At 39.5% G+C, this 27,656-nt stretch overlaps 1 protein-coding gene across 26 annotated transcripts in view; it reads left to right on the forward strand.

Annotated features, from left to right (window-relative positions):
- TJP1 (tight junction protein 1) overlaps positions 1-27,656 on the forward strand; it is a 273,602-nt gene that overhangs the window by 142,065 nt on the left and 103,881 nt on the right. For 17 of the 26 annotated variants that reach the window (XM_045395188.3, XM_045395189.3, XM_045395190.3 and 14 more), the window contains exon 3: positions 24,957-25,013. In XM_045395188.3, coding sequence (XP_045251123.2) covers positions 24,957-25,013 — 57 coding nt within the window. Of the gene's footprint in view, positions 1-2,880; positions 3,371-24,956; positions 25,014-27,656 lie in introns of those variants that run through there. The other 9 variants (XM_045395194.2, XM_073995394.1, XM_073995398.1 and 6 more) reach the window with 1 other exon arrangement.

Raw genomic sequence — 27,656 nt, forward strand, 5'->3', positions numbered from 1 at the left:
GAAAGAGATTTGTGGTTAAACATTATTGTAACTCTAAATGAGAATCCTTAATTAACTTGTATTTCTTCCCATATTGATCTAGAGGAGCTATGATGACATGCATATGTAAGCATAAAAGTCAGAAAATACTTTTTTGGTGTTCCATGGATAAACTCTTTAATTGTTAAAAGGGTGATTCTTTCAGATAATGCTTTATGCTTTCCACTTGTTATCAAAGCACCTACCCAAAAAATAAACTGTAGGAATAGAACTTTGTTTTTAATTGTTGGCAACAGTATTTTACCTTTATTTTACAGCTGATAAAAACCTTCTCTTGTTTATCTAGAGAAAAGAACAGACTTTATGGAGTTTAATTTAGATATTAAAAATACCATTGAAAAATTTTAAAGTGATACTATTAGTCACTGAAATACTAAATATAATTTTTAAAGAACAGGATTCTCATGATGAAATATTTTTTCTTGATTTCATTTTTTAAACCATGGCAAAGGTGAAACTGTTAAATATGTAACTATTTTTAATTAGTGACAAATAGTTGCAATCTAGCATTTAAATTACACATTGGACAACTTGTAAAAGTGACAAAGAAGGAAAAGTGAAAAAATGTCAGTGTATTTGTAGATACGTCTCTCGATTTAGGTGCTATTAAAGACACCACACCTAGTTCTAGGCAGGTTATGCAATTGCACATCGTAAATGGTAAAGATAATGTGAAGGTCTTTCATCACCACCTTTTAAAATTAAAAAATACCTCCCAAACCTTTTTAAATGGTGTTTGCACATGAGGAAATTTAATCACAATCTTTTTTTTTTCTTTTTTCTTTTTTTAAATAGGGTCTCACTGTTTCCCAGGCTGGTCTCAAACTCCTGGCCTCAAATAATCCTCTGGTCTTGGCCTCACAAAGTGCTGGGATGATGATGATGATGATGATGATGATGATGATGATGATGATGATGATTTGAGGCAGAGTTTTGCTCTTTTTGCCCAGGCTGGAGTGCAATGGCTCGATCTCAGCTCACTGCAAACTCCACCTCTCGGGTTCAAGCGATACTCCTGCCTCAGCCTCCCAAATAGCTGGGATTACTGGCGTCCGCCACCATGCCCGGCTACTTTTCTTTTATATTTTTAGTAAAGATGGGGTTTCACCATGTTGGCCAGGCTGGTTTCAAACTCCTGACCTCAAGTGATCTGCCTGCCTTGGCCTCTCAAGTGCTAGGATTACAGGCGTGAGCCACTGCGCCCGGCCTCAAGTGCTGGGATTATAAGCGTGGGCTACTACGCCTGGCCACAATTCTTTTTTTCTTTTTTTTTTTTTTTTTTGAGACGGAGTCTTGCTCTGTCACCCGGGCTGGAGTGCAGTGGCGCGATCTCGACTCACTGCAACCTCCGCCTCCCGGGTTCACGCCATTCTCCTGACTCAGCCTCCGGAGTAGCTGGGACTACAGGCACGCGCCACCACACCGGGCTAATTTTTGTATTTTTAGTAAAGACAGGGTTTGACTATATTGGCCAGGCTGGTCTCGAATTCCTGACCTAGTGATCCGCTCGCCTCGGCCTCCCAAAGTGCTGGGATTACAGGCGTGAGCCACCAGGCCCGGCCCACAATTCTTAAAAGAATAAATACTTTGTCCAAAACCAAAACAATTACAACATGACTTTAAAACAAAAATGACTTCAACCATTTTTATTGAGAACAAAATGGCTCTTTTCTAGTTCAGATGGCTTTGAATTGCAAGATGTGTGGCATTTTACTTCGAAGACTTAATTGATATTTATGTGTCATCTACACGTATTTCTTTGTCAAATTTGTTCTTTTCATACAGTTGAATTCTAAAGAGAAAACCATTGTCTAAAACCTGATGTTTATGCTTTCTTCCATTTCTTCTGTGCCGGTTGTGGCACTATACCAGATACTTTAAATATGTTATCATTATGTTACTAAGACTTTCTGGCATTTTTGAAGACCTTTACATTTACAAGTGTAGATTAGTGAGGCTAGGAATGGTTTCTTACCATGTCCCTTGGTGTTTAGCACAGCCGTCAACATTGTGGGAAGTTTGTGTAGTGGCTGATTACACTGAACCATGGACTGCACGTTTTACACCCTTTTCTGCCCAACTTTGAGTTGCAGGGACAGCGTTTGGAATGCAGGGCAGCTTGACCCGTTCAGTTAACAAGAATTTCAGCAATCTTGATGGTCAAAAATAAACTTTTGAGATTCCTGTCTAGATGGGCGGGAAAGAGACTTTGGATATATCTTGAGGTCTAATGTGGGGTGTGGGCCGAGATGGCACAGGTCTCTAGGGTGTGTCTCAGGCTGCTGCCTCCGGGTGCCCATGACCTCATCACCAGTTTCAGCCTTGGCAGTCGGCGCTGGTGAACGAAAGCAATGCTCTGACCCTGCTGGAGCTCCTCGGAGATGAAAGCCATGACGCGCCTTGCAGAAAATGCATTCCGCCTTCCGTGGAAACAACGCCCAGGCACGCGGTGACAGCCGTGACCATGCTGTTTGCCCAGTGAAGGAAACAACTGTCGGGTATCGGCTCTGCCGGCCTTTCCAGCCGCACTCATGCCTGGGGCTCATCCAGCGTGGCTTGTCGAGGAGCAACTGGACAAGTCTCTCAAGGAAAGCTTTGGTGCACAGGCGCTTTCTCCTTGGGGCGAATTCTGCCGGACCTTGGATAAAAACAAACAGGAAGACTCGCACGGCAGCGGAAACTGTCTTTCCAAGTTACTTGGGTTACCCGGCTTTTCCTTCCGCGCCTGGGGTCGGACCCCGGCCGCTCGCCCCGCCCCCTCCCCCGCCGCGGTCCCGCCCCCGCCCCGCCCCGCCTTGCCTCGCCTGGTCCAGCCCCGCCCACGTCGGGCCGGGCATGCTCAGTGGGCCGGGCCGGCAGGTTTGCGTGGCCGCTGAGTTGCCGGCGCCGGCTGAGCCAGCGGACGCCGCGTTCTTGGCGGCCGCCGGTTCCCGGGAAGTTACGTGCGGAAGTCGGCTTCCGAGGAGACGCCGGGAGGCCACGGGTGCTGCCGAGGGGCGGGCGACCGGGCGGGGCCGACGTGGCCGGGCTGCGAAAGCTGCGGGAGGCCGAGCGGGTGGCCGCGCTCGGAGGGAGGTGCCGGTCGGGCGCGCCCCGTGGAGAAGACCCGGGCGGGGCGGGCGCTTCCCGGACTTTTGTCCGAGTTGAATTCCCTCCCCGTGGGCCGGGCCATTCCGGCCGCCCCCGCCCCTGCCCCGCTCGCTCTCGGGAGATGTTTATTTGGGCTGTGGCGTGAGGAGCGGGAGGGCCGGCGCCGCGGAGTTTCGGGTCCGAGGAGCCTCGCGCGGCGCTGGAGAGAGACAAGATGTCCGCCAGAGCTGCGGCCGCCAAGGTGAGCGCCTCCGCGGCCGCCAGGGCCGGACCGAGCCGAGCGCCGCCGCCCGCCTGCCGGCATCGGGCCGGCGTCCCGCCCTCCCTCGCCGGCGGCTACCTGGGCCCCGGGGCGGCGGGGTGGGCAGGGCTGGCGCGGGGCCGCGGGCCGCGGGGAGACCCTCGGGCGGGGGCGGCGCGGGCCGAGCTGGGGACGGCCGGGGAGGGGGCTGCGGGCGCCCGGCCGCCGTCCCGGGCAGGTGCATCGCTGCCGGCGCTTGTTCCTGGCTGCGGTTCGCCGAGGGCGGGGACGCGCAACAGGTCCCTCGCGGAGAAACTCGGCTCCGGTGAGGGTTCTGCGGCGGCCGTGAGCCGGCCCTCGGTGGGTCGGGGCTTGGGGTGCCACCTCCAGCTGACCGGGAGCTGCTGTCTTTGGAGGAGTGGTTGGTCCCCGGCGAAACCTTGTAGTTTCGATCTGATGTCACTCCCTGCGGTATGCACACGCCAGCGATAAGGCTTTGAGACTGCAAAACACTCCACTCAGCCTGTGAGGCGTAGTAGGTCGCGTTTCTTTCATGCCGTGTGACTTAAGGTAACTTTGAAAATAACCTCTTTAACATTTAGTAATTTAACTTGAATTAAACTTTCAAAAGTAATACAAAGTATTCCTACGAATGGATAATAGGATGAGCTCTTAAAAATTAGTAAAGACCGGTGAGTTCAGCCAAAAAAAAAGTAACATTCTTCCTATCACTTTTCCCATGTGCTCTGAAATATTATTCCATTTTCCCATTGCTTGGAAACTGACTTGTGTATTACATTAAAAAGCCAAAATTCCTGAAAAACAGAATCCTTCTCCCATTTTGTATATTAATTTTTTTATAAAGTAGTACTTGCTATTTCAAACAATTAAAGGAATACAGAAATGTGAGCAGTAAAAATCTGCCTTTTAAAGAAAATCAATTCATTACTTAAAATAGTGTCGAGATACTTGGGCAGATAGTGGTTTTATGTGTGCAGTTTTGTTTGAAATGCTTACTCGTAACATCTGCGAGCAGGAATAATACGCCTCTGAAACTGTTGAACTCTCACAGAAGCTTGTTTGCTGGCTGGGAGAAGCTAGAGGTTACACTTATTAATGAATAGATCGTTTTAAGGGATATACTATTCTTCGTTTAAGAAAAATTTAACTTGTACCTTTTTGACCTTATATAGATGAAGAACAAGCTAAAGGTAATACTTTATCCAGAGATTTAGGATAAAAGGCAACATTTTGCTTTGGTTTTAAAATAAGCTCCCATTATTTATCTTTTCTGGGGCTTCCTTTCCTAGGAGGAAAGGCTTTGTTTCCGTATTACACAGAATGTCACTTTGTTCCTGAAGTGTGATCTCTGCTACTTAATATGCAAGACAACACACTTTTAAGAGGTTATTTCAAGTATGGAGAGAAATACGTTTTCAGTGGATTGCCGCAGTAAGGTGATTTAGAAGGAGAAGGAGTACTTGTTTTCTTGAATTATAGTATTGAGATTTGTATGGCATATTGAAAATATTACATTGTAGGGATGTTTTTTGCGTTCTAAATATTTACGAGTAAAATGCAAGTTGAAAGCTTATTTTTTAGGATGCTGTATTATGGAGCCACCTCAGAATTTTATATAGAGCAAAACAGGCCATAAATAAATAGATGAAATGAAATAATATTTAGTGACCTGTTTCCCTAAGTCACATTTAATTTTTGAAGGTGGTTAAAATGCTTACTAAGAGCCAGGCTGGACTCAGTGCTTTACGTATGATGCTTTTGTTTTTTGCACCCCCGCTCAGTTAAAAAAAAAAAAAAAAAAAAAAAAGCAGCAGCAATATTAATTTGGGAGCTTGTTGTTTTTTGTTTTAGCGTAATAGTTTGGAAAACTCCTGTCTAATAAGCCCGTGCTTTTGATTCTTTTTTTTTTTTTTTTTTCGTAATGGTTGAATAGTTTGTCATCCTATGAATATGCTGCTGTTTAGACTATCTTTGCTTTATTGATAATTTGTTTCCAGGATTTTGCTGTTGGTATAGTAGCTTTTTTATATCTGTGCACATATATTAGTGCATATCAGATTCTTAAAAATGGAATTACTGAGGCAAAGGCTATGTGCAGTTTAAATGCTGATATACACTACTAAATCTTTCTCTATAAAGACTACCTAGAAATAAATATAACAAATATTGGTGAGCTACTGGAATCTTAATGAAGGACATAAAGTGAAGTCTGAAAAAACGAGATGAAACAATATATTTTCCAGATGGAGACGGTCACTGTTGTAGAATTTACTAATTTTCCCCAAGTCAGTGTCTTCTAGTGTCGTATTGTAGAAAACTTGACATATTGATAAGAAAACCTACCTGATAAAATGATAGCCACAAAATTCTGGAAAAAGAAGGCCCTATCAGGAAACTTGTTAGAAATTCACATTTAAAGCAGCCCGTCAGTTCAGGAACCAGGGAGTCCAGAAACATCTGTGCATTTATGGACTTTTAGTAATTATGATCATTGGTATTAATGCATGTCAGGTATTGTTCTAAGTGCTTAATTTATTTAATTCCTACAGTAACCCTATGAAGTGAACTATTATCTCTACTTTTTGGTGAAGAAATTGAAACACAGAGATACAATAACTTTTAAGTTCACTTAGCCAGCAAGGTGGCTAAATATGTGGTAAAAGTATGTGGTAAAAACAACATTGTAGTCTGTTGGAGAAAGTGTGGCTTGTTCAATACTTGGTGCTAGGACTACTGGTTATCCATGTTTTAAAAATGTTTTCTGCCTCATAGGCTAAAAAAAACAGAGGAAATCTAAATGACAAAGAGCAATACAAATTATAGTAGAAGAAAATGTAGAATACTACTTAATATACATATATGTATGTATGTACCTAGATTGAAAAGAAGATACTAAAGAAGTAGTAAAGGTGGGCAGATCACTTGAGTTTGAGACCAGCCTTGCCAACATGGTGAAATCCTGTCTCTAAGAAAAATGCAAAAATTAGCTGGAGGTGGTGGCGTGTGCCTATAATCCCAGCTACTTGGGAAGCTAAGGCAGGAGAATTGCTTGAACCTGGGAGGCGGAGGTTGCAGTGCGTTGGGATCGGGCCACTGCACTGCAGCCTGGGCAACAAAGTGAGACTCGGTCTCAAAAACAAAAAGTAATCAAGGAAAAAACGTGGCTGGGTGCGGTGGCTCATGCCTGTAATCCCAGCACTTTGGGGGGCCAAGGGGGTCGAATCACGAGGTCAGGAGTTCAAAACCAGCCTGACCAACATGGTGAAACCCCGTTTCTACACACACACACACACACACACAGCCGGACCTGTAATCCCAGCTACTGGGAAGGCTGAGGCAGGAGAAACGCTTGAACCCGGGAAGCAGAGGTTGCAGTGAGCCAAGATTGCACCACTGCTCTCCAGCCTGGGCCACAGAGCGAGACTCAGTCTCTAAATAGATAAAGGAGAAAAAGTTTTCTGTATGTGTGATATACATCTGCATTTGCAATCAGAATTTTGTTTACTGGTGTACTTAATATAAGATTATTAGAAAGTTGAAAAACAAGAATTAAAATGGTTCTCTGCGTCACCAAAGAATTGTTTAAATGTGTAAGAAAATGCTATGAATCATTATAAGAAACAGTTTCATTGGTTGAATCACAGAAAGTAGCTGAAGGAAGTTTCAGTGACTTCTGTGTTTTCAAGCTGTTTCCCTTTGGAGGAAGCAGTAAAATTTAATGTAAGATTGTGCTATTGTATATGCTTATTAGATTTTGCTGCATACTAAAATGTTTTTGTTAAGTATCAGGAATAGTAGTATTCCCTGCTGTGGCTATCTGAAATTACAACGTAGGTTAGTACGAAAATGGTTTATGTCACTTTTTACTGTTACACTGATTTACATGATTCCCAGGAATTGATTTATTGTATCAAGTGGAGCACAGTGGGCTTTTTTTTTTTTTTTATAATTTTACTTTTAAGTTCTGGGATACATGTGCAGAATGTGCAGGTTTGTTACGTAGGTATACGTGTGTCATGGTGGTTTGCATCACCTGTCAGCCCATCATTTAGGTTTTAAGCCCCACATGCATTAGGTATTTGTCCTAAATGCTCTCCCTCCCCTTGTCCCCCCACCCCCCAGCAGCAGGCCCCAGGCCCTGGTGTGTAATGTTCCCTTCCCTGTGTCCATGTGTTTTTATTGTTCAAGTCCCACTTATGAGTGAGAACATGTGGTGGTTGGTTTTCTGTTCTGGTGTTAGTTTGCTGAGGATGATGGTTTCCAGCTTTATCTGTGTCCCTGCAAAGGACGTGAACTCATTCTTTTTTATGGCTGCATAGTATTCCATGGTTTATATATACCACATTTTCTTTATCCAGTCTATCATTGATGGGCATTTGGGTTGGTTCCATATCTTTGCTATTGTAAATAGTGCTGCAGTAAACATGTGTGCATGTGTCTTTATAGTAGAATGATTTATATTCCTTTGGGTATATACCCAGTAATAGGATTGCTGGGTCAAATGGTATTTCTGGTTCTAGGTCCTTGAGGAATTGCCATACTGTCTTCCACAGTGGTTGAACTAATTTACATTCCCACCAACAGTGTAAAAGCGTTCCTATTTCTCCACAGCCTCGGCAGCATCTGTTGTTTCCTGACTTTTTAATAATCACCATTCTGACGGGCGTGAGATGGTATCTCATTGTGGTTTTGATTTGCATTTCTCTAATGATCAGTGATGATGAGCATTTTTTCCTATGTTTTTTGGCCGCATAAATACCTCCTTTTTTTTGGCAGCATAAATGTCTTCTTTTGAGAAGTGTCTCTTCATATTCTTTGCCCACTTTTTGATGGGGTTTTTTTTTTTCTCGTAAATTTGTTTCAGTTCCATGTGGATTCTGGATATTAGACCTTTGTCAGATGAGTAGACTGCAAAAGTTTTTCTCCCATTCTGTAGGTTCCCTGTTCACTCTGATGATAGTTTCTTTTGCTGTGCAGAAGCTCTTTAGTTTAATTAGATCCCATTTGTCAATTTTGGCTTTCGTTGCAATTGCTTTTGGTGTTTTCGTCATGAAGGTCTGCCCAGGCCTGTGTCCTGAATAGTATTGCTAGGTTTTCTTTTAGGGTTTTTATGGTTTTGGGTTTTACGTTGAAGTCTTTAATCCATCTTGAGTTATTTTGTGTATACACTGAGCTCTTCTTGATATCGCAACATTTTTGAAACCTTAAGAACTGCAGAAAATGGCCAAGCTAATGAACAAAAATTAATGACACAAATCAGTCATTACATATAGGAATTGTTTTTTGAGTGAGTGATGCAATGTAGTTTTAATTATGATAGTTACTGATCAGTGCATACTTGCTTCACACTGTTTTAAAAGTAAAAAACGAATTGTAGTTTATGAGAAGTCACTGAAGTTCGACTGCAGCTTTTAATGATCCTCACTGTAGCAATACTTTTTGTATGTGTTTGGCATTTTAGACCGTCATGGTTAAAGGTTTAATTTATATAGTTGGCTGATAATCCTAACTGCATTTTACCACTCTTAAGTTTGTTTCAGGACAGCTTCATAAGACAGTTATGTTTCAAATTACAGTGTTTTTTCCCCCTCAGGTTATATATTGGCACAAATTACATTATATTATTAGGAAAGACACCAATTTGCCAGGCTTAAGCATGTAATCCCTGCACTTTGGGAGGCTGAGGTGGGCGTATCACCTGAGGGCAGGAGTTCAAGACCAGCGTAACTAACATGGCCAAAACCCCATCTCTACTAAAAATACAAAAATTAGCCGGGTGTGGTAGCACATGCCTGTAATCCCAGCTACTTGGGAGGCTGAGGCAGGAGAATCATTTGAACCCAGGAAGCAGAGTTTGCAGTGAGCCGAGGTTGCGGTAAGTCAAGATCACACCACTGCGCTGCAGCCTGGGCGACAGAGTGAGACTCCATCTCAAAAAAAAAAAAAAAAAGGAAAGACACCAATAAATAATGAGGTAGAAACCAATCTGTGGCTTTGAGGGCTGTAATGCAGTATATGTAGTACTGCTTCCAGTTTGATTTGAAGGGAAAAAAAGTACAGTAATTCCACTCCCCTTTTTCCCCCCAGTCCTGGAAACAAGGTCTGGCTCTGACTCTCACTTGCTCTTTAATCTCTTTTCTATTTAGAGACCAAATGTAAACTCTGTACAGTTCTAAGAATAAAACTGTGTATAAATATGAGAGATCACCATGCTGCTAAGGAAAATGTCTTTAAAAATAATAGTTTTCCTGGAAATTTTGGAGATGCAATTCTGTTTCTTGACATACCCCTGATATGATAAAAATTCACTTTACTGAAAGACCGCGAGTCCAGCTATAAATTCATGTGTAGTGCCACCCATCTCTGACAGCCGTTGCTCATTTCAGGCCTGTCTGAAAGCATTCACGTGCTCAGCGTTGTGTATGACTGAGTGTTGTAATAGCTGAAGACAAGCTAGTGGAATGAGCACAGTTATTTTTAATTAGCAAAGTTTTGATCATATGTTAAATGAAAAGATAGTTTATGTCTAGAATGTTCCTCCTGGAGTATTTGACTGGAACTTGCTTTGCACCTCTGAATTTTGAAAGCAAATCTTGAAAAATCTTTTTACTTTAACAACTTTTAGTCTTGTAGAAAGAAATATACATTAGGATAGTTTATAGATTTTAAAGTTAATCCTATAAAATTGGTTTGTTTCAGTATTTCTTGCATAAACCAGCAATAAAAATAAGACTTTTGCTGTCTCTGACCTAGAGTGCATCTTTATTTATTTATTGCAGAGAAGAGTGGCTTCAGGTTGCTCCTTTATGGGTTAGCCAGGTGCTTTATTTCCATTCCTCTTAAACAGATAAATTCTTAATAATGAGAAGTATGTGGGGAATACGTGGGTAGGAAGTTTTATCATATCCTAAACATGGATGAAAATAAATGGACTCTGAATGATTGCCTTTACCACAAGAACACAGCTTTAGATCATGAGAACACCAACGTTACCAAACTTTGTACTATAAAACACCATTTGAAATGTGATAACAAAATCCTGAGTGTCATATATGTAGTGCTCAATACTGAATCTCAGGTGGCCCTCACTTTGGGATAGATCAAGAGATAAGGTTTTATTAGTTTTTGTTGGGGGTATGTTTCAGTTGTTACACTGGGAATACTGGGAAGTGAGTTAATTGATGAATGATCTCAATTCTAGTTTATGTCCAGAAAGGATGTAAAACAGAAGCTCATCTGTGGATTCTAGTTAGGAGCATAAGATTAGCATATACCTAGTTTAATTAATTTTTTTTTATTTACTGAAATGTTTTTTGCTTTTTAAAAAAATGTACATTCCCAAAGACTGAAAAGTTCATTTTCCTTCTTGGTTATCTTAGGAATTTTCACTCTTTTGGAAGTGTCACTATCTTAGAGATTGTACAACAGTTTCTGGCAACTGAATATCACAAGTTAAGATTAGCTCACTTAATTCAGTATGTAATTTTAAAATTCAGGAGGATACCAGTAATGACTAATTATTTTTGTTAGCTTAACAAATATTAAGTGAGTACATTTTGTTTGGGATCCTGATCTGGAAATTTACAGTTTTCAACTGCTGTACTCTGTAATGATGACCTTGTGAATTGTGTAACTCATTGTTCAAGAAACAAAGGATTTGCATTGTTTACTCTTAAAAAAAAATGAGCAAACTTATGGTCATCCTGTAATAACAGAGCAATCTTGTGTGCTTTCTTGGTTGGAGGAGGTGGCAAAGTCATTATCTAGAACCTGGGCTTGCTGTTCAGCAGTTTGTGTATTTTTCCTTGTTAATATTTTTAAATGTTTGAATTGAATCTGGATACATTCATGTAAGTGTTTTCTGCATATGTTTGGTATCAGTATCTCAATAGGAGGGACACATTAAGAATTATAAAGTAATTGGACTTATATGCTTAACAACTTGTTGAATATACTGACAAGGCAAATGGACACTGTAGTACTTGTTACTGTTAGATTTAGGGTTCAAGAAGCTGTGAAATATGTAACAATTTGGATTCCTAAAGCAGGCATTTTTACATTCAACAGATTTTTGTTGGTTACCTTGTGTGTACCAGTCACTGTTGTAGGTGCTGGAGATGGAGCAGTGAACACATCTCTGTACTGATAGGGCTTTTTAATGGTGTGGGTAGAGGGCAGCAAATAAAATTCTGTCCGTGATGGTAAGTGCTAGAATCCCTAACATGCCTTCTCTGGTCATGTTCTCCCTCCCTCAAAGATTACGTGTATCTTCTAGGGTTCTCGTTTTCTTGTTTTTCTTTATAGTTACCACCCAATTATGCATTCTGAAAGCACTAGTTTTGACTCTCTCTGAACTTTGCACATACAGAATCTTCTAGTGTGAATTCTGTTGTGTGTGGCTTCTTTTGCTTAGCAGTGTGTTTGTAAGATTATATTGTGGATAACTGTAGCTCATTAGTTTTCATTCTGTTCTTGTATTTCGTGGTATTCCCTTGTATGAGGACTTTATTGGTTTTGGGAGAAGAATAGTTTCAGTTAGACTTTTGTGGCTTTTTGAAGAAAAATATTGTGTATGTGTGTCTGAGGGGCAAGAATTAGATATGCGTTATTAGGCAGTCATTGGAGTACTAACAGCTGAGTAAAAGGTAGTAAGCTTCTTTTGGTGTTCCTGTGATTATCTTGAAAAATCAAGTTGGTCATAGTTTTGAGGATGTTTTATGACTAAGATCTTAAATCTGTCATACTAAAGTATGTTTTATTAGTAAGATATCCACTTGCCTGACTGATCAGACCACCAAAAGCCACAATCAGGGGAAATACATGAATTTGACAAAAAGAAGTCTTCCTTTCAAAATGCAATTGTAGGAAAAATTTCCTGGTAATGTCATTTGAAGGTATAAGGAAGATTTATTTACTGATTTTTTTTCTAATGGTGGTAATTATTGGAATATTAATACTTACTGGAGTATTAATACAAAAGTATGCTATTTTGATGCTATATCAACTATAAAAATCAAGTCAGTAGCCGTGGCAAGTAGGCTTACATTTTAGTTGTAAGTGTGAGAAATCTGTGTCAAAACAAACAGTAGCCCCTAACATTGCATGCTGACTCTGTGACAGATACTGAGTGTTTTATGTGCATTACCCCGTTTAATGTTCACAATTCTGTTAGATACTACCGCTGTCTCTGTTTTTACAGGTGAGGGATCTGAGGTTAAATTTACTTGCCATAGGTAATCATACATCTACTTATATGTTCTGTAACTCACACATTCACATCCTTACATGTTCGTGTGTTGTAAGAGAGCGCCAGGGAGAAGAGTATGGAATGGTGTTAGGTGAGTCTTAGACCAGACAGGCAGCACGAATCGTGAAAGCCGGAGGAGAGGGCACTGGTCCATCAGAGCACAAGCCAGCTCGTCTAAAGGAAGCAGCTCTTGCTCAGCCCCAGCTGATTGTTGTCTTAGAAGAAGACAGGCCAGATCTCCCAGTTTTTCAAAAGAGGTTGTAAATCCGGATTTTCATGTAAATCACCCTGACTTAAGTCTTGCTAGTTGACTTAGTTTTTTATATCTTTTTATTGTGAAATATATTGCCATGTGTACAGAAGTACATAGAGCAAATGTACATTAATGAATTATTACAAAGCGAACACCCATGTAAACACCATTCACCTGTCAGCAGGCCAGATCCTGCACAGAGAGGTCAAGTAAAAGAAGTACTGAAAAGATTATCATTGAGCAACTCTTAAGTTTTACTTACTATGTGAGTTTAGGCTCTGGAATCTGAATCCTGAGTCTGCCACTAAATGGCTGTTTTCTCATCTGTACACAAAATGCAAATGTAAAAAGGCAAACAGGACCCATCTCAGGGTGGTTGTGGGCTCAGCACATACTAAGCTATTATGTTAGCCATGTCTTCTAAAAACATTTTAAGTGAAGCCCATTTTAGTATCAGAGAGGAGGCATATAGGAATTTTATTTATTTACTTGTTTATTTACTTATGGACAAAGGTTGGCCTGTAGATTATATAGGACATTCATTCATTCATTCATGCATTTTGAACAGAGATCAGTCTGTAGGTTAGTAGTTTTCAGCCCAGCAAGATGTTTTGTGGTTTCAGAAGGAGGATTCATTTATTCATTCATTTATTTATTTCTGGACAAAGATCAATCAGCCTGTAGGTTAGTAGTTTCAGCCCAGCAAGATGTTTTATGGTTCCAGAGGAAGGTTCCCTGGGTTCCTGAGATACTTTTGAAAAAATTATTACAATGGCATTAGGTAAGAGATACAGTCTTTAGTCTGATGGATTAGGCAATAGAGATGAAAGACTATTCCAAATCCAGGGTACCTGGCTCAGTTTGGATGTCTACCTAGTGTGGTGAATGGTTGATTAGGAAGTTCCATTCAGCTTTGATCATCTGAGCATCTCAGGTCTTTCTACTTGTTTTATCTCTACTTCGAACCATTTACATTCTCCCTCCTCCCCCCTGCCCCCACCAAGTAATCGTCCCTCTGGATTCCTGTAATAGCCTCCTAAGTAGTATCATACCCCCCTCTTCCCCTTACAATCTGTTTTTCTAAAATAATCTTCTCAAAATCCAGGTTTGATTAGTTTCTCTCCCTTCCCCCCCACTACACACAGACATACGAACGAATACTCATCCTAGAATTCCTAGGCTGCTTAATTGTCTTTAGAGTAAAAGATCAATTAATCCCTAATGTAGTCAGTAAGCTCCTAGCGGATTATTTGGCCCCTGCCTACCCCTCTAGCCACATCTTGGATCTTGTTCCTCCTTGCTTCTTGTTCACAAACTGTACTTTCCTCTTTTTAGTTCCTAGCAGGTGTACTTCCTATCAGCTTTCTCTTTGAGTTCCTCATGGCACTGTTTTTCCTTCCTTCATAGTACTTATTTAAACTTGTGATTATATATTTAGCCATGGAGTTTTTCGATCATCTCGTTCTCCTGCTAGACTATAAGCTCCATGAGAACAAAGGTCATACTAGTTGTGTCTGGTTATTCGTGTGGTTTAACACAGTGTTTAGCCTATAGGAAACTCTCAAACATTATTTGAACAAATGAGAGATGCTCTTTCCTACACCAGGCTCTTGCATGTGCTGTTTTTTCTACCCGGAAAGCTTCCCACTTCCATCCCTCATGCACCTCATAGCTATCCCTCATTCTTCTCCTCAAGGACTTCGCCCAGAGCCCAGAAACTAGGTCAAAACTCTGTGCTTTGAACTGTGTATCCCTTTATAGCACTTACGACAACCTGTACTTAGTTCTCTGCTATTATTTGATTAATATCTGATACCCCTTCCAGACGAAAGTTGCCTTTTTAATTCTGTTATTCACTTTCTGGTAATGTTAGACCACCTTAAATTCAGCTTAGAAAATCAGCAGAAGGTACTAATCCATCCCCAGAACTAGTTGCATTTTTGTTACTATTTCTGAAAGAGGAATCTGTTGCTGGAATAGCCAACTCATGGAAATACTGCTTAATGTCCTGGCATCATGGTAGCAGCATTCTTGGTTTTGGTCTTTCCTAAATCAGTAATTAATTTCTAGTCCTCTCAAGTTACCTTCTTTTAAGTGGAAAATTTTCAAACCCATAGAAAAGTGGATGTGGGGAATATAATGAATTCCCACGTTACTGTCACCCAGTACGGTTAACAACTTAAGAGCCAATCTCATTTCATCTATACTTCATTCATTGTGTCTTCCCTTCCCCATTAGTTTGAAGCAAATGCCAGACATCTTTTAATCTGTTAATACAGGGTGAGCATCCCAAATCTGAAATGCTCCAAATGTTTGAGCATTGACATAATGCTCAAAGAAAATTCTCTTTGGATCATTTCAGATTTCAGATTTTCGGGTTTCGGATGTCCATCCTGAAATCAGAAACACTTACGGTTCTAAGCATTTCAGAGAAGAAAGAGAATACTCAACATGTATCTGAATATATATCTCTAAAAGATGTCTTTCTTTTTAAAGTACTGTAATTACATTATCATTAGCACACTTTTTAAATAAACTCCAAATACTTAAGTGTGTTTTTTTGTTTGTTTGTTTTGTTTTGTTTTGTTTTTTAAGACAGAGTTTCACTCCTGTTGCCCAGGCTGGAGTGCAATAGTGCGATCTTGGCTCACTGCAACGTCTGCCTCCCTGGGTTCAAGGGATTCTCCTGCCTCAGCTTCTTGAGTAACTGGGATTACAGGCGTCTGCCACCATGCCTGGCTAATTTTTTGTATTTTTAGTAGAGACGGGGTTTCACCACGTTGGCCAGGCTGGTCTCGAACTCCTGACCTCAGGCGATCCACCTGCCTTGGCCTCCCAAAGTGCTGAGATTACAGGTATGAGCCACTGCGCCCAGCCATATTTAGTGTTTTCTGATTGTTTTAAATGTCAGCTTTCCTTAATGAGATTCTCTTATTCTCTTATTGAGATTCCTTATTTAACATTTCTCTTAGGCATATGTGGTCCGCCACTTCTCTCTCTCTGTTTCCTCTCTTCCCTTGCAGCTTTATTGGTTGAGAAACAGAATTGTTTGTAGAATTTTTCACAGTATGGATTTTGGTGTTTGCTTCCTTGTGGTGATTACAGTGGTGGTTGGCCTACCGTATTTCCTGTAAATTGGTTAACTGAAGCTAGAGCAATTCTTTCTAATAAAAATACCACATGAGCCATCTGTATAATGTAGCCACACCAAAACGTTTTTTAAGGTAAACTTAATTTTCATATTTTATTTAAAACATATATCCAAAATATTACCATTTTAGCATGCAATGATATAAAATTATAGGTGAGATATTTTAAATTATTTTCCATATTCAGTCTCTGAATACTGTTGCAGGTATATTTTACATGTCATATGTATATTTTACACATAGCATATCATAATATATATCCTATTTCGTATCATATATGTCGTTCACATATACCATATCTCAGTTTGGACCAGCCACATTTTACGTGCTGAGTAGCCCCATGTTGCTGGTGGCTTCTGTACTGGATAGCACAGAATGTCGATCCAGAGCCTTGATCAGATTCAGATTTGATGTTTTTGTTTTTACAGTTCTGCTTCATAAGTGGCATTCAGTGCCAGGGTTTTTTCTGTTGTTTTTGGATGATGTCTGCAGCCACTGATGATCAATTTTAGATCCCGTAGTTCACTAGGTGTTATAGAATGATGATACTCAATTTTTATTATTCCTTTTTCACTGGTTAGCTGGAATGCTTCTAAAAAATAAACTTCCCGGCCGGGCGCGGTGGCTCAAGCCTGTAATCCCAGCACTTTGGGAGGCCGAGGCGGGCGGATCACGAGGTCAGGAGATCGAGACCATCCTGGCTAATACGGTGAAACCCCGTCTCTACTAAAAATACAAAAAACTAGCCGGGCGAGGTGGTGGGCGCCTGTAGTCCCAGCTACTCGGGAGGCTGAGGCAGGAGAATGGTGTAAACCCGGGAGGCGGAGCTTGCAGTGAGCTGAGATCCGGCCACTGCACTCCAGCCTGGGCGACAGAGCAAGACTCCATCTCAAAAAATAAATAAATAAATAAACTTCCCTTCGTCTACTATTTTGATCACCCACTGGTACTGTTTGTATAGGAAAGGAAGAGTAAATATCTTATTCTTTTCCTAGATGTACAGTTTCTTAAAATAATGAGTTTTGCCAGCACTTATCGTTTTTTAGAATCAGTATGAGCATATGAATGGATGGAAGCATATTTGATTTATTTTAATCCATTGCAGTCAAATTATTTACCGTTGTGTCAGATTACTTTATTCTGAATTTTTAAATAACGTAATACATTAAATCATAGGTGTACACAGATTGATTAATTTTCCAAGTGAATACGCCTGTTTGCCCACAACTCAGATCAAGGAAGAAGATTTACTAGTGTCCCAGAAGCTCCCCCACCTTCATCCCTTCCAGTTACTACATATACAAAGGTAACCCTGTCCCAACTTCTAACAGTGTAGGTCAGTTTTCCCTGTTTTTTGTTTATGTTTTTATTTTAAGACAAGAGTCTCACTCTGTCACCCAGGCTGGAGTGCAGTGGTGCAGTCTCGGCCCACTGCAGACTCCGCCTCCTGGGTTCAAGGATTCTCGTGCCTCAGCCTCCCAAGTAACTGGGATTACAGGCATGTGCCCCCGCACCTGGCTAATTTTTGTATTTTTAGTGGAGACGGGGTTTCACCATGTTGGCCAGGCTGGTCTTGAACATCTGGCCTCAAATGATCTGCCTGCCTCAGCCTCTAAAAGTGCTGGGATTGCAGGCGTGAGCCACCATGCCTGGCCCCTTTTGCCTGTTTTTTGTTTCGTAATTCAGATGTGACGTTTACCAGTTTTCAAGGATTATGAAATTCATGTGTTCATTGTAGAATATATAAAAACTTAAAATATACAACTCTGAAACCAAGCTTTTTTTCTGAGTACATAAATACGATTTTTTCTGAAATTGGTATCTTTCTGCATTTTTCTATACCATTATAACATTTTTCTTTAAACCTTTTATTTTAAAATACTGGATTTATAGAAAAGTTAAACTTCTTTAGTGTGGTTGCATTCTCCATCTGTAATGTAGTTAAGTTAATTTGTTACTGTTTTTATTCTGTTTTTGATTGCTTCCCTTCCCTCCATATCTTTTTGGTTTTAATAGTTTAATTTTTTGGTCTGAAGGGTAATGTTGTGAAACAATACTGTGTTCTAAGAAAGAGAGTTATACAGAAAGATATACTCAGAGAACTGTCACTCTCTCTTCATCCCTGCTATACCATTCCTTTCTTCCTCCTCTTTACCTGAATAAACTGTGAGAGGTCTTTTTATCTATCTTCAACCTTTAGAAGATTCTATACCTAAAAATAGTTTTATTTTTGGTAACTGGAAAGCACTCTAAACTTTCCAAGAATATTTGTAACTGTCCCTATTGAGATTTTCTCAATATTTAATGTACACATAATGATAACTTTTAAGCTGATGTTCTTTTACTCCTGTTTTATAGCTAATATAGCAGCTTATCTGTGAACTTACGTTTTTAGCAGACCTTCAGCTTTGATCAACCGAAAAATTACAGATTCACTATGTCTTTCTTTCCAACTAGTACTTCCTAATCATATCCATCTCATCACTTGTTTCCTAAACTGTTAGCCAAGAGATGGACACAATGATATATTTGTAAATTTAACCAGTGTTGAATACAGTGGGGTGTTGGATGCTAAATTTACTTAATTTCTATTGAGACTTTTATCCTATAGTTGTTACCTTCTTATTTTGATCATTATTTTAATTCTTATGCTTCCTGAATTTTTATCCTCTATTCATGAAGTTTGTTGAATCCCTGAATATCCTTAGGACCCTTCTTCATTTGATTTTAGAGTGATCTTTTTTACTACCTCCTGGACATTTCTATTTCGGGAATTTAAATGACAGCCCCTCAGATCAGTCCAAATATACATATTTTGCCTTACCTTTTAACACATAACACTATTCCCTTTGTAATTCGTTTGTGTTGCAGTGATCACAATTTGAGATTATGTAATTGAAACTTCATTGAAGGGCAGGGGTCATCTGTTTTATTCCCTAAAACTTACGTTGTGCTTCTCCTTAAGTTCCTGGCTCAACGTCATCTCCATAGATGATCTTGCTTTCAATCTTGATGGAAAAAAGCCAAAAAGACCAAACAGAAAGACTTTGGAGTTGAGAAGGAATCAGAAACAGTTCAGTGTGGCAGCTTTGCTCACAGAGGGAACTCGGAGGGTCACGGAGTGTTCTTAATACCTTTACTCTTCGGTTTTCCTAATGGGGAACTCCATGGCATCAAGAAAGTGTTCCTTGAAGATTTGAGGAAATTTTATTATTTTATGATGTCAGGTAAATGAGGTGTATTGATAGCAAAAATTGAGGGATCTTAGGCTTTGATGTATTCTCTGGACAGTAAGTAGTGTTTTGTATTAGCTCCATTGGTTTTCATGTATCCTCATTGTCTGCTCCTTCTCAAGTTCCTTTGGTTGTCCACAGGATTATCTTAGTCCTGACTGGGTAATTACATCTTTTCCGCTTGACTTCAGCGCTGCTACTTGGTTGACTACTCAAGAGCCATCTTGAACTCCGCCCCCACTTCTCCCTAACTTTCTAACTGGTTTCCCTTTCTCAAATCATTTTCCCATTACAGCCTTCAGAATGAATTCTGATTATATCATTTGATTGTCAAAAATTCTTTAGTGTCTTCCGTTTGAGTTTAAAGTCATTGGCATTATATTATAAAGCCCATTGTGATCTGATACCCTTGCACCTTCTCTCCTTTCCCTCTCTCCCTGTTCCACAAATTGTACAACTTAGTCATTTCAAAGCCAGCATCATGTGTAGCAGCACACAATCTTGCTGACGTGCTGTTTCTTCTGAAACATCTTTCTCCACTCTTTTCGTGGACACCCTTCACGCTCGAACTCAAAACGGTCGCTGTTTCAGGGAATAGGTCTCTGAGCTTCACAGCAGACACAGTCCTTTTGCATCTTCCATAACAGCTCTTATCTATTTGGTGCAAAAGTTAATTTATTTTGCTGCAAAAAGCTCTTATCTTTTGATGCTATTTTAATGGCAAAAGCTGCAATTATTTTTGCACCAACTTAAATACCATTTATTTAGTGTTCTCAGCTGCTTCTTTGAGCCCCTAGGCAGGAAGAGGGATCTATTTTTGGCCTCCCCAACACTTACTGTATCTGATACATGTTTGTTGAATGAATGAATGAATGAATGAATGATACATGGATTGTTTTTGAAATTACAGCCGTAAGGATAGTAAAATTTAACTGGCTGTGTATTTAGATAATGTTGAGTTCTTCATTTGGAGTATACTTTGTATCTTCTTTTGGATTTGTTCTTCCAGTTATAGGCTCATCCTGTCTTGTCAGTTCTTGTGCCCTCCTGTCTTTCCCCATTCAGTAATCAGTCCTAAAGGACAGTGAAACTGCCTAGAACTAGGATCTGAAGTTTTGGCAGGAAGCCCTTCAGAGTTGGTGATCTGAGTAGTGTCTTTGCCAGCTGGAGCTTAGAACAAAGAAACTAAACAAACTCTTGGCAGATTCTGAAATACAGCTTTTTGCTTCTTCAGAAATTGTGATTCTAGTCAGTTGATGCTTAGAAATGTGCACAGAACTCAGAATCCAGCAACCATGAATTGCAGTCACTTTTGATGCCTGCAGTGCTTCACTAATTACTGAATTTGTAGCTGTTCATTGGAATTATAGTCTAATAGAATTTTGGAGCTAGAAAGGTCTGTTCATTTGCGATAATTTCACCCATTTCCCTAATTGTATAGGTGAGGAAAATTAAGATCATGTTTCTAGTTGATGATACCTTTGGGCTCTGGTCTCCTTATGCTTGGTCTAGTTCATTTCCTGTTTACCAACATCTGTCTGAGTTATTAGGGAATGGCAGTGCTAGAATCATGCTTAGAGGAATAATACATTTTTCCCCTTGATCTCCTACAAGCCTAAATGTCTTGAGCCTGAGACTGGTAATTTACCGGAAGCTTTTTGTGCAAGTTACGCAATTATCTATCTCTTGTGTATTTTTGAAATGAGAAAATGACAAGCAAGTTTACGATAAGGATATTAAGTTTTAAAAATATTTTATAAGTAATAGATGAATGTGATTAAAAGTGCAAAGGGCTTCCAGTGAAAAAGTGCAAAGGGCTCCCAGTGAAAAGTGATACTCCTCCCACCTGGTTTTCCTTTCTCCACCCCAGAAGCCATGCGTTTCTTAGGTATTCTTCCAAAGGAACCTCCCCACCCCTTGCTTTTCTAAAGAATTAAAATTCTCAGTCGTTAGTGAACATTTTTTCTTTATGGAATGCTCATGAAAATAGTGGTTAATAAATTTACTGGTACTAAAAATGTCTTTTATCAATTTTAGCTTTGATTTCTGAGTGATTTACTAGAAGGATTTCTTAGTTTTTCCCCAGCATTTTATTATGGTCACTTTCAAACACATAGCAAGATTGAAAGAAGTCTACCATGGATACCTGAATCCCAACCACTAAGGTTCTACCATTATCATTTTACTGTATTTGCATTATTACATATTTATGTGTTTGTGCGTCTGTCCATTCCTCAGTTCATTCAGAACTCCTCATCAGGACTGTCTGGTTATAGAAACAACCATGGATAGAATTTGCTGCTTTTGCCACAGAAGCAAATGAAAGGCTAGAGAATGGAGAGAAATGACATGGTCCATGATACTGGGAATATATTTTTCTGTTGTTTTTTAAAAAAGATAAGGAGTGGTAAAACATAGTAACTCACTTATATTATGGATTAAGTTGGTTTAGTGGCTGGTCAAGAGCCTAACCACTTCTTTTGATGTTTCATTCTCAATTACTTCTACATAGGTCTTCCTTCAGGTAAATCAAGCTATATTTGATGTTTAACAGAGAAGTTTGTTGAGATGTGTACTTTTCCAGTCCTCCAAAGAAAAACTATATTGATTTTGATATGGAATGGTGAGGACAATTATGTTTTAGTATTTTAGTCTTCTCCCTTGGACAAAGTAAGTTTCTGGAGACTGTACATTAAGACCTTAATGTGCCAGGAGTGGTGGCTCACGCCTGTAATCCCAGCACTTTGGGAGGCAGAGGCAGGCAGATCACGAGGTCAGGAGATGGAGACCATCCTGGCTAACACGGTGAAACCCCATCTCTACTAAAAATACAAAAAGATTAGCCAGGCATAGTGGCGGGCGCCTGTAGTCCTAGCTACTCGAGAGGCTGAGGCAGGAGAATGGCGTGAACCTGGGAGGCGGAGCTTGCAGTGAGCCACTGCCTTCCAGCCTGGACGACAGAGCGAGACTCCGTCTCAAAAATAAATAAATAAATAAGACCTTAATGTATAAATTGCTAACAGGAGAATAAACATTTTTTATAATTAACAATAAGAACGTTAATCCTCTTAAACATTATTTGATTTTCCTAAAAGCCAAGTGAAAAACAGATACAGATGCTTCTCAACTCACTTAGAACAATGTCCTGATTAAACTCATCATAAGTTGAAAGTATTTTAAGTCAAAAATGCATTTAATACACCCAACGTACCCAATATCATAAGCTTAGCCCAGCCTACCTTAACCATGCTCAGAACGCTTACATTAGCGTATAGTTGTGCAAAGTTATCTAACACAAAAGCTTACTTTACAGTAAAGTGTTGAATATCTCATATAATTTCTTGAATACTGTAGTGGAAATGAAAAGCAATGGTTGTATGGGTACCATCGTCAAGTCAGAAAATCAAGCTGACCCATCCTAAGTCAGGACTGTCTGTATTTGAAATGTCGAATAAGAATGAGATTTGGTGAATATGGTTTGAAATACATTGCCAGTTTGTTCTGATGGGGAATGGAGAAAGGAAGATAAAACACCTGATAGAAAAATGTCACCCACAGTCCTTTTACTTTGAAGATGATAAACAGTGTTAACATTTTATCCTTTCAGCCTTTATTCCCTACTAATGTTTAAACAAAATTAGGATAACCATGTACACAGTGTTTTACAACCTGCTCCCCCCTTTATGTTAAATAATTTTTCCCATTTGATTAACATCATCTTACAAAATGGAAAACTGTATTCATTAAGACCTTAGAGAGGATGATTAACTTTCTTACCATAGAGTGTGTTATCAAGGAGAGTTAAGTGCATGTTATCACATCACTTGCGGTTTGGACTGATAGGAAAAAGATTAAAAAGGCAGTAAAACAATGTCACTGGTTAATGAAATAGATCAAGAAAAGATGAGCTGAGAGCTATGCAGGCAGTTCTCATTCTTAATATCAGCTGAGATTGGACAAACTGGCAACTATTGCAGATACTTTTATCATGTATACGTTAGTGGGACTGTTGATGTTTAGCTGATTTACTCATACTATTGTTGCTTCTCATGGATGGAAGAATTTTTTTTTTAATGCGTTATCCCAGTCAATGTTTGTTTAAAAAAAACAAAAACAAAAAAAACAGCTTTGTTTCCCGTAGAGTTCTCATTAAAGGGAGGTTTTGCTGCACTGGAAGATTGAAACAAAACGCTGGTGAGGTTGGCAATTCTTATCTATGGGAGTGAACAGAGAGATCCTTTCTCTGTCCTCTCTCATTCATCTGGCAGGATAGTTAATCTAGTCGCTTTGAATTTAGGGAAGCAGGCTTTCTTTGTAGGGGCTTACTTTCTAAAATGGCATTCATCTTCAATTAAAGTCGCTCTGGGAAAGGAGAGATTGGGCCCATGGCACCTTGATAGGCGTATTCTCATGATGCTAATAACAGCAGTAAGAGAAGACAGACCTCACCTATGAAATAGGCATTATATGGTGTGACTAGTGGTCTGAGAGTGTCATGCTTAGCCTTCTCCCATTTTACTTTACCTTTTGATAACTCTGAAGAATCTTTTTAAAATTTACTTGTAAATACATTTTAGGAGTCCCAATTTCGTAAAATGGTAACGTTAAGAGAGACTGAAATATTTTAAGTCTCCAAGAGCAGTTAACCCCATTTAAAAGAAATTTATTTTGAATTCTTTACTGCTGATTCCTTAGATCAAGCTTGTCCAACCCGTGGTTCACAGGTCGCATGCGGCCCAACACAAATTCGTAAATTTTCCTAAAACTTTAGGAGATGGGTTTTTTTTGCGATTTTTTTTTTTTTTTTTAAAGCTCATCAGCTTTCATTAGTGTTAGTGTATTTTATGTGTGGCCCAAGACAATTCTTCTTTCAGTGTGGCCTAGGGAAGCCAAAAGATTGGACACCCCTGCCTTAGATAATAATTTATTTTCCTCTCTAGTGAGAGGCTCATGACAAGAGGTAAAGCTGAAGTACACTATAATTTGGGTGGGACCTGTATTGGAGCTCATATCGCTTTTATTTTATAATGATGCTTGGGGGAGTTTGGGAGATTGTTCTTTTTTGTTTTTGTTTCTTGTGTGTGTCTGCGTGTGTGATACATACACTAGAAAAGCTGTTCTTTTTCTTTTGGTTATAAGTGAAGCTTGAGAAGGTAATTCTGTAGCAAAACTGAAACTAGGTAGAACAGTCATGTTTGTGACCTTAAAGCCGCCATTTGCCAAACCTAGCAGTGGTTTTATCTGTTTTCCTGTAACATGTATATTTATAATTACTGTGTTCAGAGGCATTTCTCTTCCTTTGTAAAACATGAGATGCTTTTAAATGTTTACATGCCGTTAGATATTTTAAGATAATACCGCTCCAGTTTTTACTCTTTTCTATCGAATATTAAGTACAAAGGTGCAGAGTTAGCTTGAATACTGATTTCAGCTTGCATGAAATGAATATAGAGCAGCTGTCCAAATTAAGTTAAAAACAAAGGAAGTTCCTGTGTGTCGTTTCCTGTCTCTTAAAAGCAAACAAAAAACTTTCCATAATTATTAAGGTCCTTTCAGGGTATCTCTAATATTAACAGTGTGAATTTTGGTATTTCAATATGCTGAATTGTTGGATGTTCTTGCTCACCTTATTAAGGACATTTTCTTAAAAGGTAAATGATTTATTTTTCTTTTCCTTTATCAGAGCACAGCAATGGAGGAAACAGCTATATGGGAACAACATACAGTGACGCTTCACAGGGTAAGTTTGTGTTGCAGTAAATAATCTGTGTATAACTCAGGATACTGGCAGCTTGGAAAACAATGGAGGAAAGCCAGATGTCAGGAAGCCAGAGGAAGGAGGAAACTTTTTCTATATTCTTTTGTTTAAAATTAGAGTTAAAATAATTTTTTATTAAGGTCAAAAGTGAGCATGATTACTTTTTCATATATCCTTTTGAGTATTTGCTGCTTTTATTCCTGACTTAAAAAGTAAGTGATATGCTTTTTAAGTTTTTGAGTGATCAGATAAAAGACTCTGTATATTAGTATAAATTATTATAAACTGCTTCAACCGGCCGGGCGCGGTGGCTCAAGCCTGTAATCCCAGCACTTTGGGAGGCCGAGACGGGCGGATCACGAGGTCAGGAGTTCGAGACCATCCTGGCTAACACGGTGAAACCCCGTCTCTACTAAAAAATACAAAAAATTAGCCGGGCGAGGTGGTGGGTGCCTGTAGTCCCGGCTACTCGGGAGGCTGAGGCAGGAGAATGGCGTAAAAACCCGGGAGGCGGAGCTTGCAGTGAGCTGAGATCCGGCCACTGCACTCCAGCCTGGGCGACAGAGCGAGACTCCGTCTCAAAAAAAAAAAAAAAACAAAAAAACTGCTTCAACCTTTCTGAGTATATATACATGCATTGTGGGAGTGAAGTTAGAAATTAAACCGGTTGTATGCATAATAAAATCCTAAAAGATACTTAATTGATTTCAACCATGTTGACCCAAGCTGTTGCTTAAACAATTGCAGACGCGAGAAGAGAGATGAGTAGTAGTGAGAGATGAGGTCTTACTTGGTGGGACTAAGAACTTTGTCTGAAGTGAGGCTGCTATCAATTTGAATTCTAGTTCTTCCTTTCTCTTGCTTTAGAAATGGGGAAGTGATTCAGTCACCTTCGAAAGCCTTGATTTTCCCAAGTTTAAAATGGAACAAATTGACACCAGTTCATGCTTTACCAATTTGTAAAGTTAAGTGCCTCTCAAAATTCTCTTTCCTCTCTTTGAAGAGAGCTGAATCTACTGATTACTCCCTTTCTTAGAGAATGTATGGAAAGAGAGAATATTTAAATATTGACCTTGCACTTTACACTTACTATTTCTGCCGGCTGTATCCATTAGTAGGAAGATGGAAAGGGAAAAGAGTCATGTTCCTGGACTCTGCCCCTGATTATCTCACGAATGTTTGGATCTGCACATAGTAGATAATGGGTAAATTAATTATTAAAAAATAGTGGTTTTTGGCCAGGTGAGGTGGTTCACGTCTGTAATCCCAGCACTTTGGGAGGCCGAGTCAGATAGATCACGAGGTCAGGAGATCGAGACCATCCTGGATAACACAGTGAAACCCTGTCTCTACTAAAAATACAAAAAAATTAGCCAGGCATAGTGGCGGGTGCCTGTAGTCCCAGCTACTCGGGAGGCTAAGGCAGGAGAATGGCGTGAACCTGGGAGGCGGAGTTTGCAGTGAGCTGAGATCGTGCCGCTGCACTCCAGCCTTGGCGACAGAGCAAGATTCCCTCTCAAAAAACTTTATAGTCAACTTTGTAATGTTTCATTATTAAATGGTGAAGAAAATCATTAAATAATACTAACCTTAACTTTCATAAACCTGCAATATGGCCTCCCTTTGTTTGAAATGTATTGATAGGCAGCATATTTAAATCAGATACATACGATTAAACATATAAAATAACTTCTTACCTTATGACTGGTGGTGATGTCAATGATTTGCTATTATTTTTATCACATTACGTTTGTTTTTATTAAGACTTTCATTGTTTTTATTGGTATAATTTACATATAGTAAAATTGACCCTTAGTGTACAGTTCTGAGTTTTGACAAGCGTACACAGTCATGTAACCACCACAATTAAAATACAAGACAACTTCAATACAAAAACTTTCCCTTACACCTATTTTTAATCATCCCTGTGCCCTCACCTCCACTTAACCAATGATATGGTTTCTTTTTGTACTTTTTTGCCTTTTCTAGAATGTCATATAAATGGACTCATATAACATGTAGCCTTTTGAGACTGACTTCTTACACGTAGCCTAATGTATTTGGGATTTCTCCATGATGTTATTCTATCAGTAGTTTCTCTTATTGCAGAGTAGCATTTCATTGTATGAATGTATAATTGTGTGTCCATTCTCCAGCTGTGGTATATTTGGGTTTTACAGTTTCCATTGATTATGAACAAACCTCCTTTAGTGTACAGATTTTTGTATGAACATAACTTTTTATTTCTTTTGGGTAAATACTTAGGAAAAGACTTGGCTGTGGGTCCCATGGTAACAAGTTTTAAAGAAATGGTCAAACTCTCTATACCATCTAACACCGCCACTGGCAGTGTATAAGAGCTCCAGTTGTTCTGTGTCCTCATCAGCACTTGATACGGGTTGAGCATCCCAAATCTGAAATCTAAAATGCGAAATTCACAACTTTTTGGTGATGACGTCTTGTTTAAAAGAAATGCTCGTTGGAACATTCTGAATTTTGGATTTTCAGATTATGAATGCCAAACTGGTAAGTGTAATGCAAGTATTCCCAAATCCAAAACATTTGAAATCTGAAACACTTCTGGTCCCAAGCATTTCAGGTAAAGGATACTCAATCCGTATTGTG

This window comes from Macaca fascicularis, chromosome 7 (genome assembly GCF_037993035.2).
Source record: "Macaca fascicularis isolate 582-1 chromosome 7, T2T-MFA8v1.1".
NCBI classification, from domain to species: Eukaryota; Metazoa; Chordata; class Mammalia; order Primates; family Cercopithecidae; genus Macaca; species Macaca fascicularis.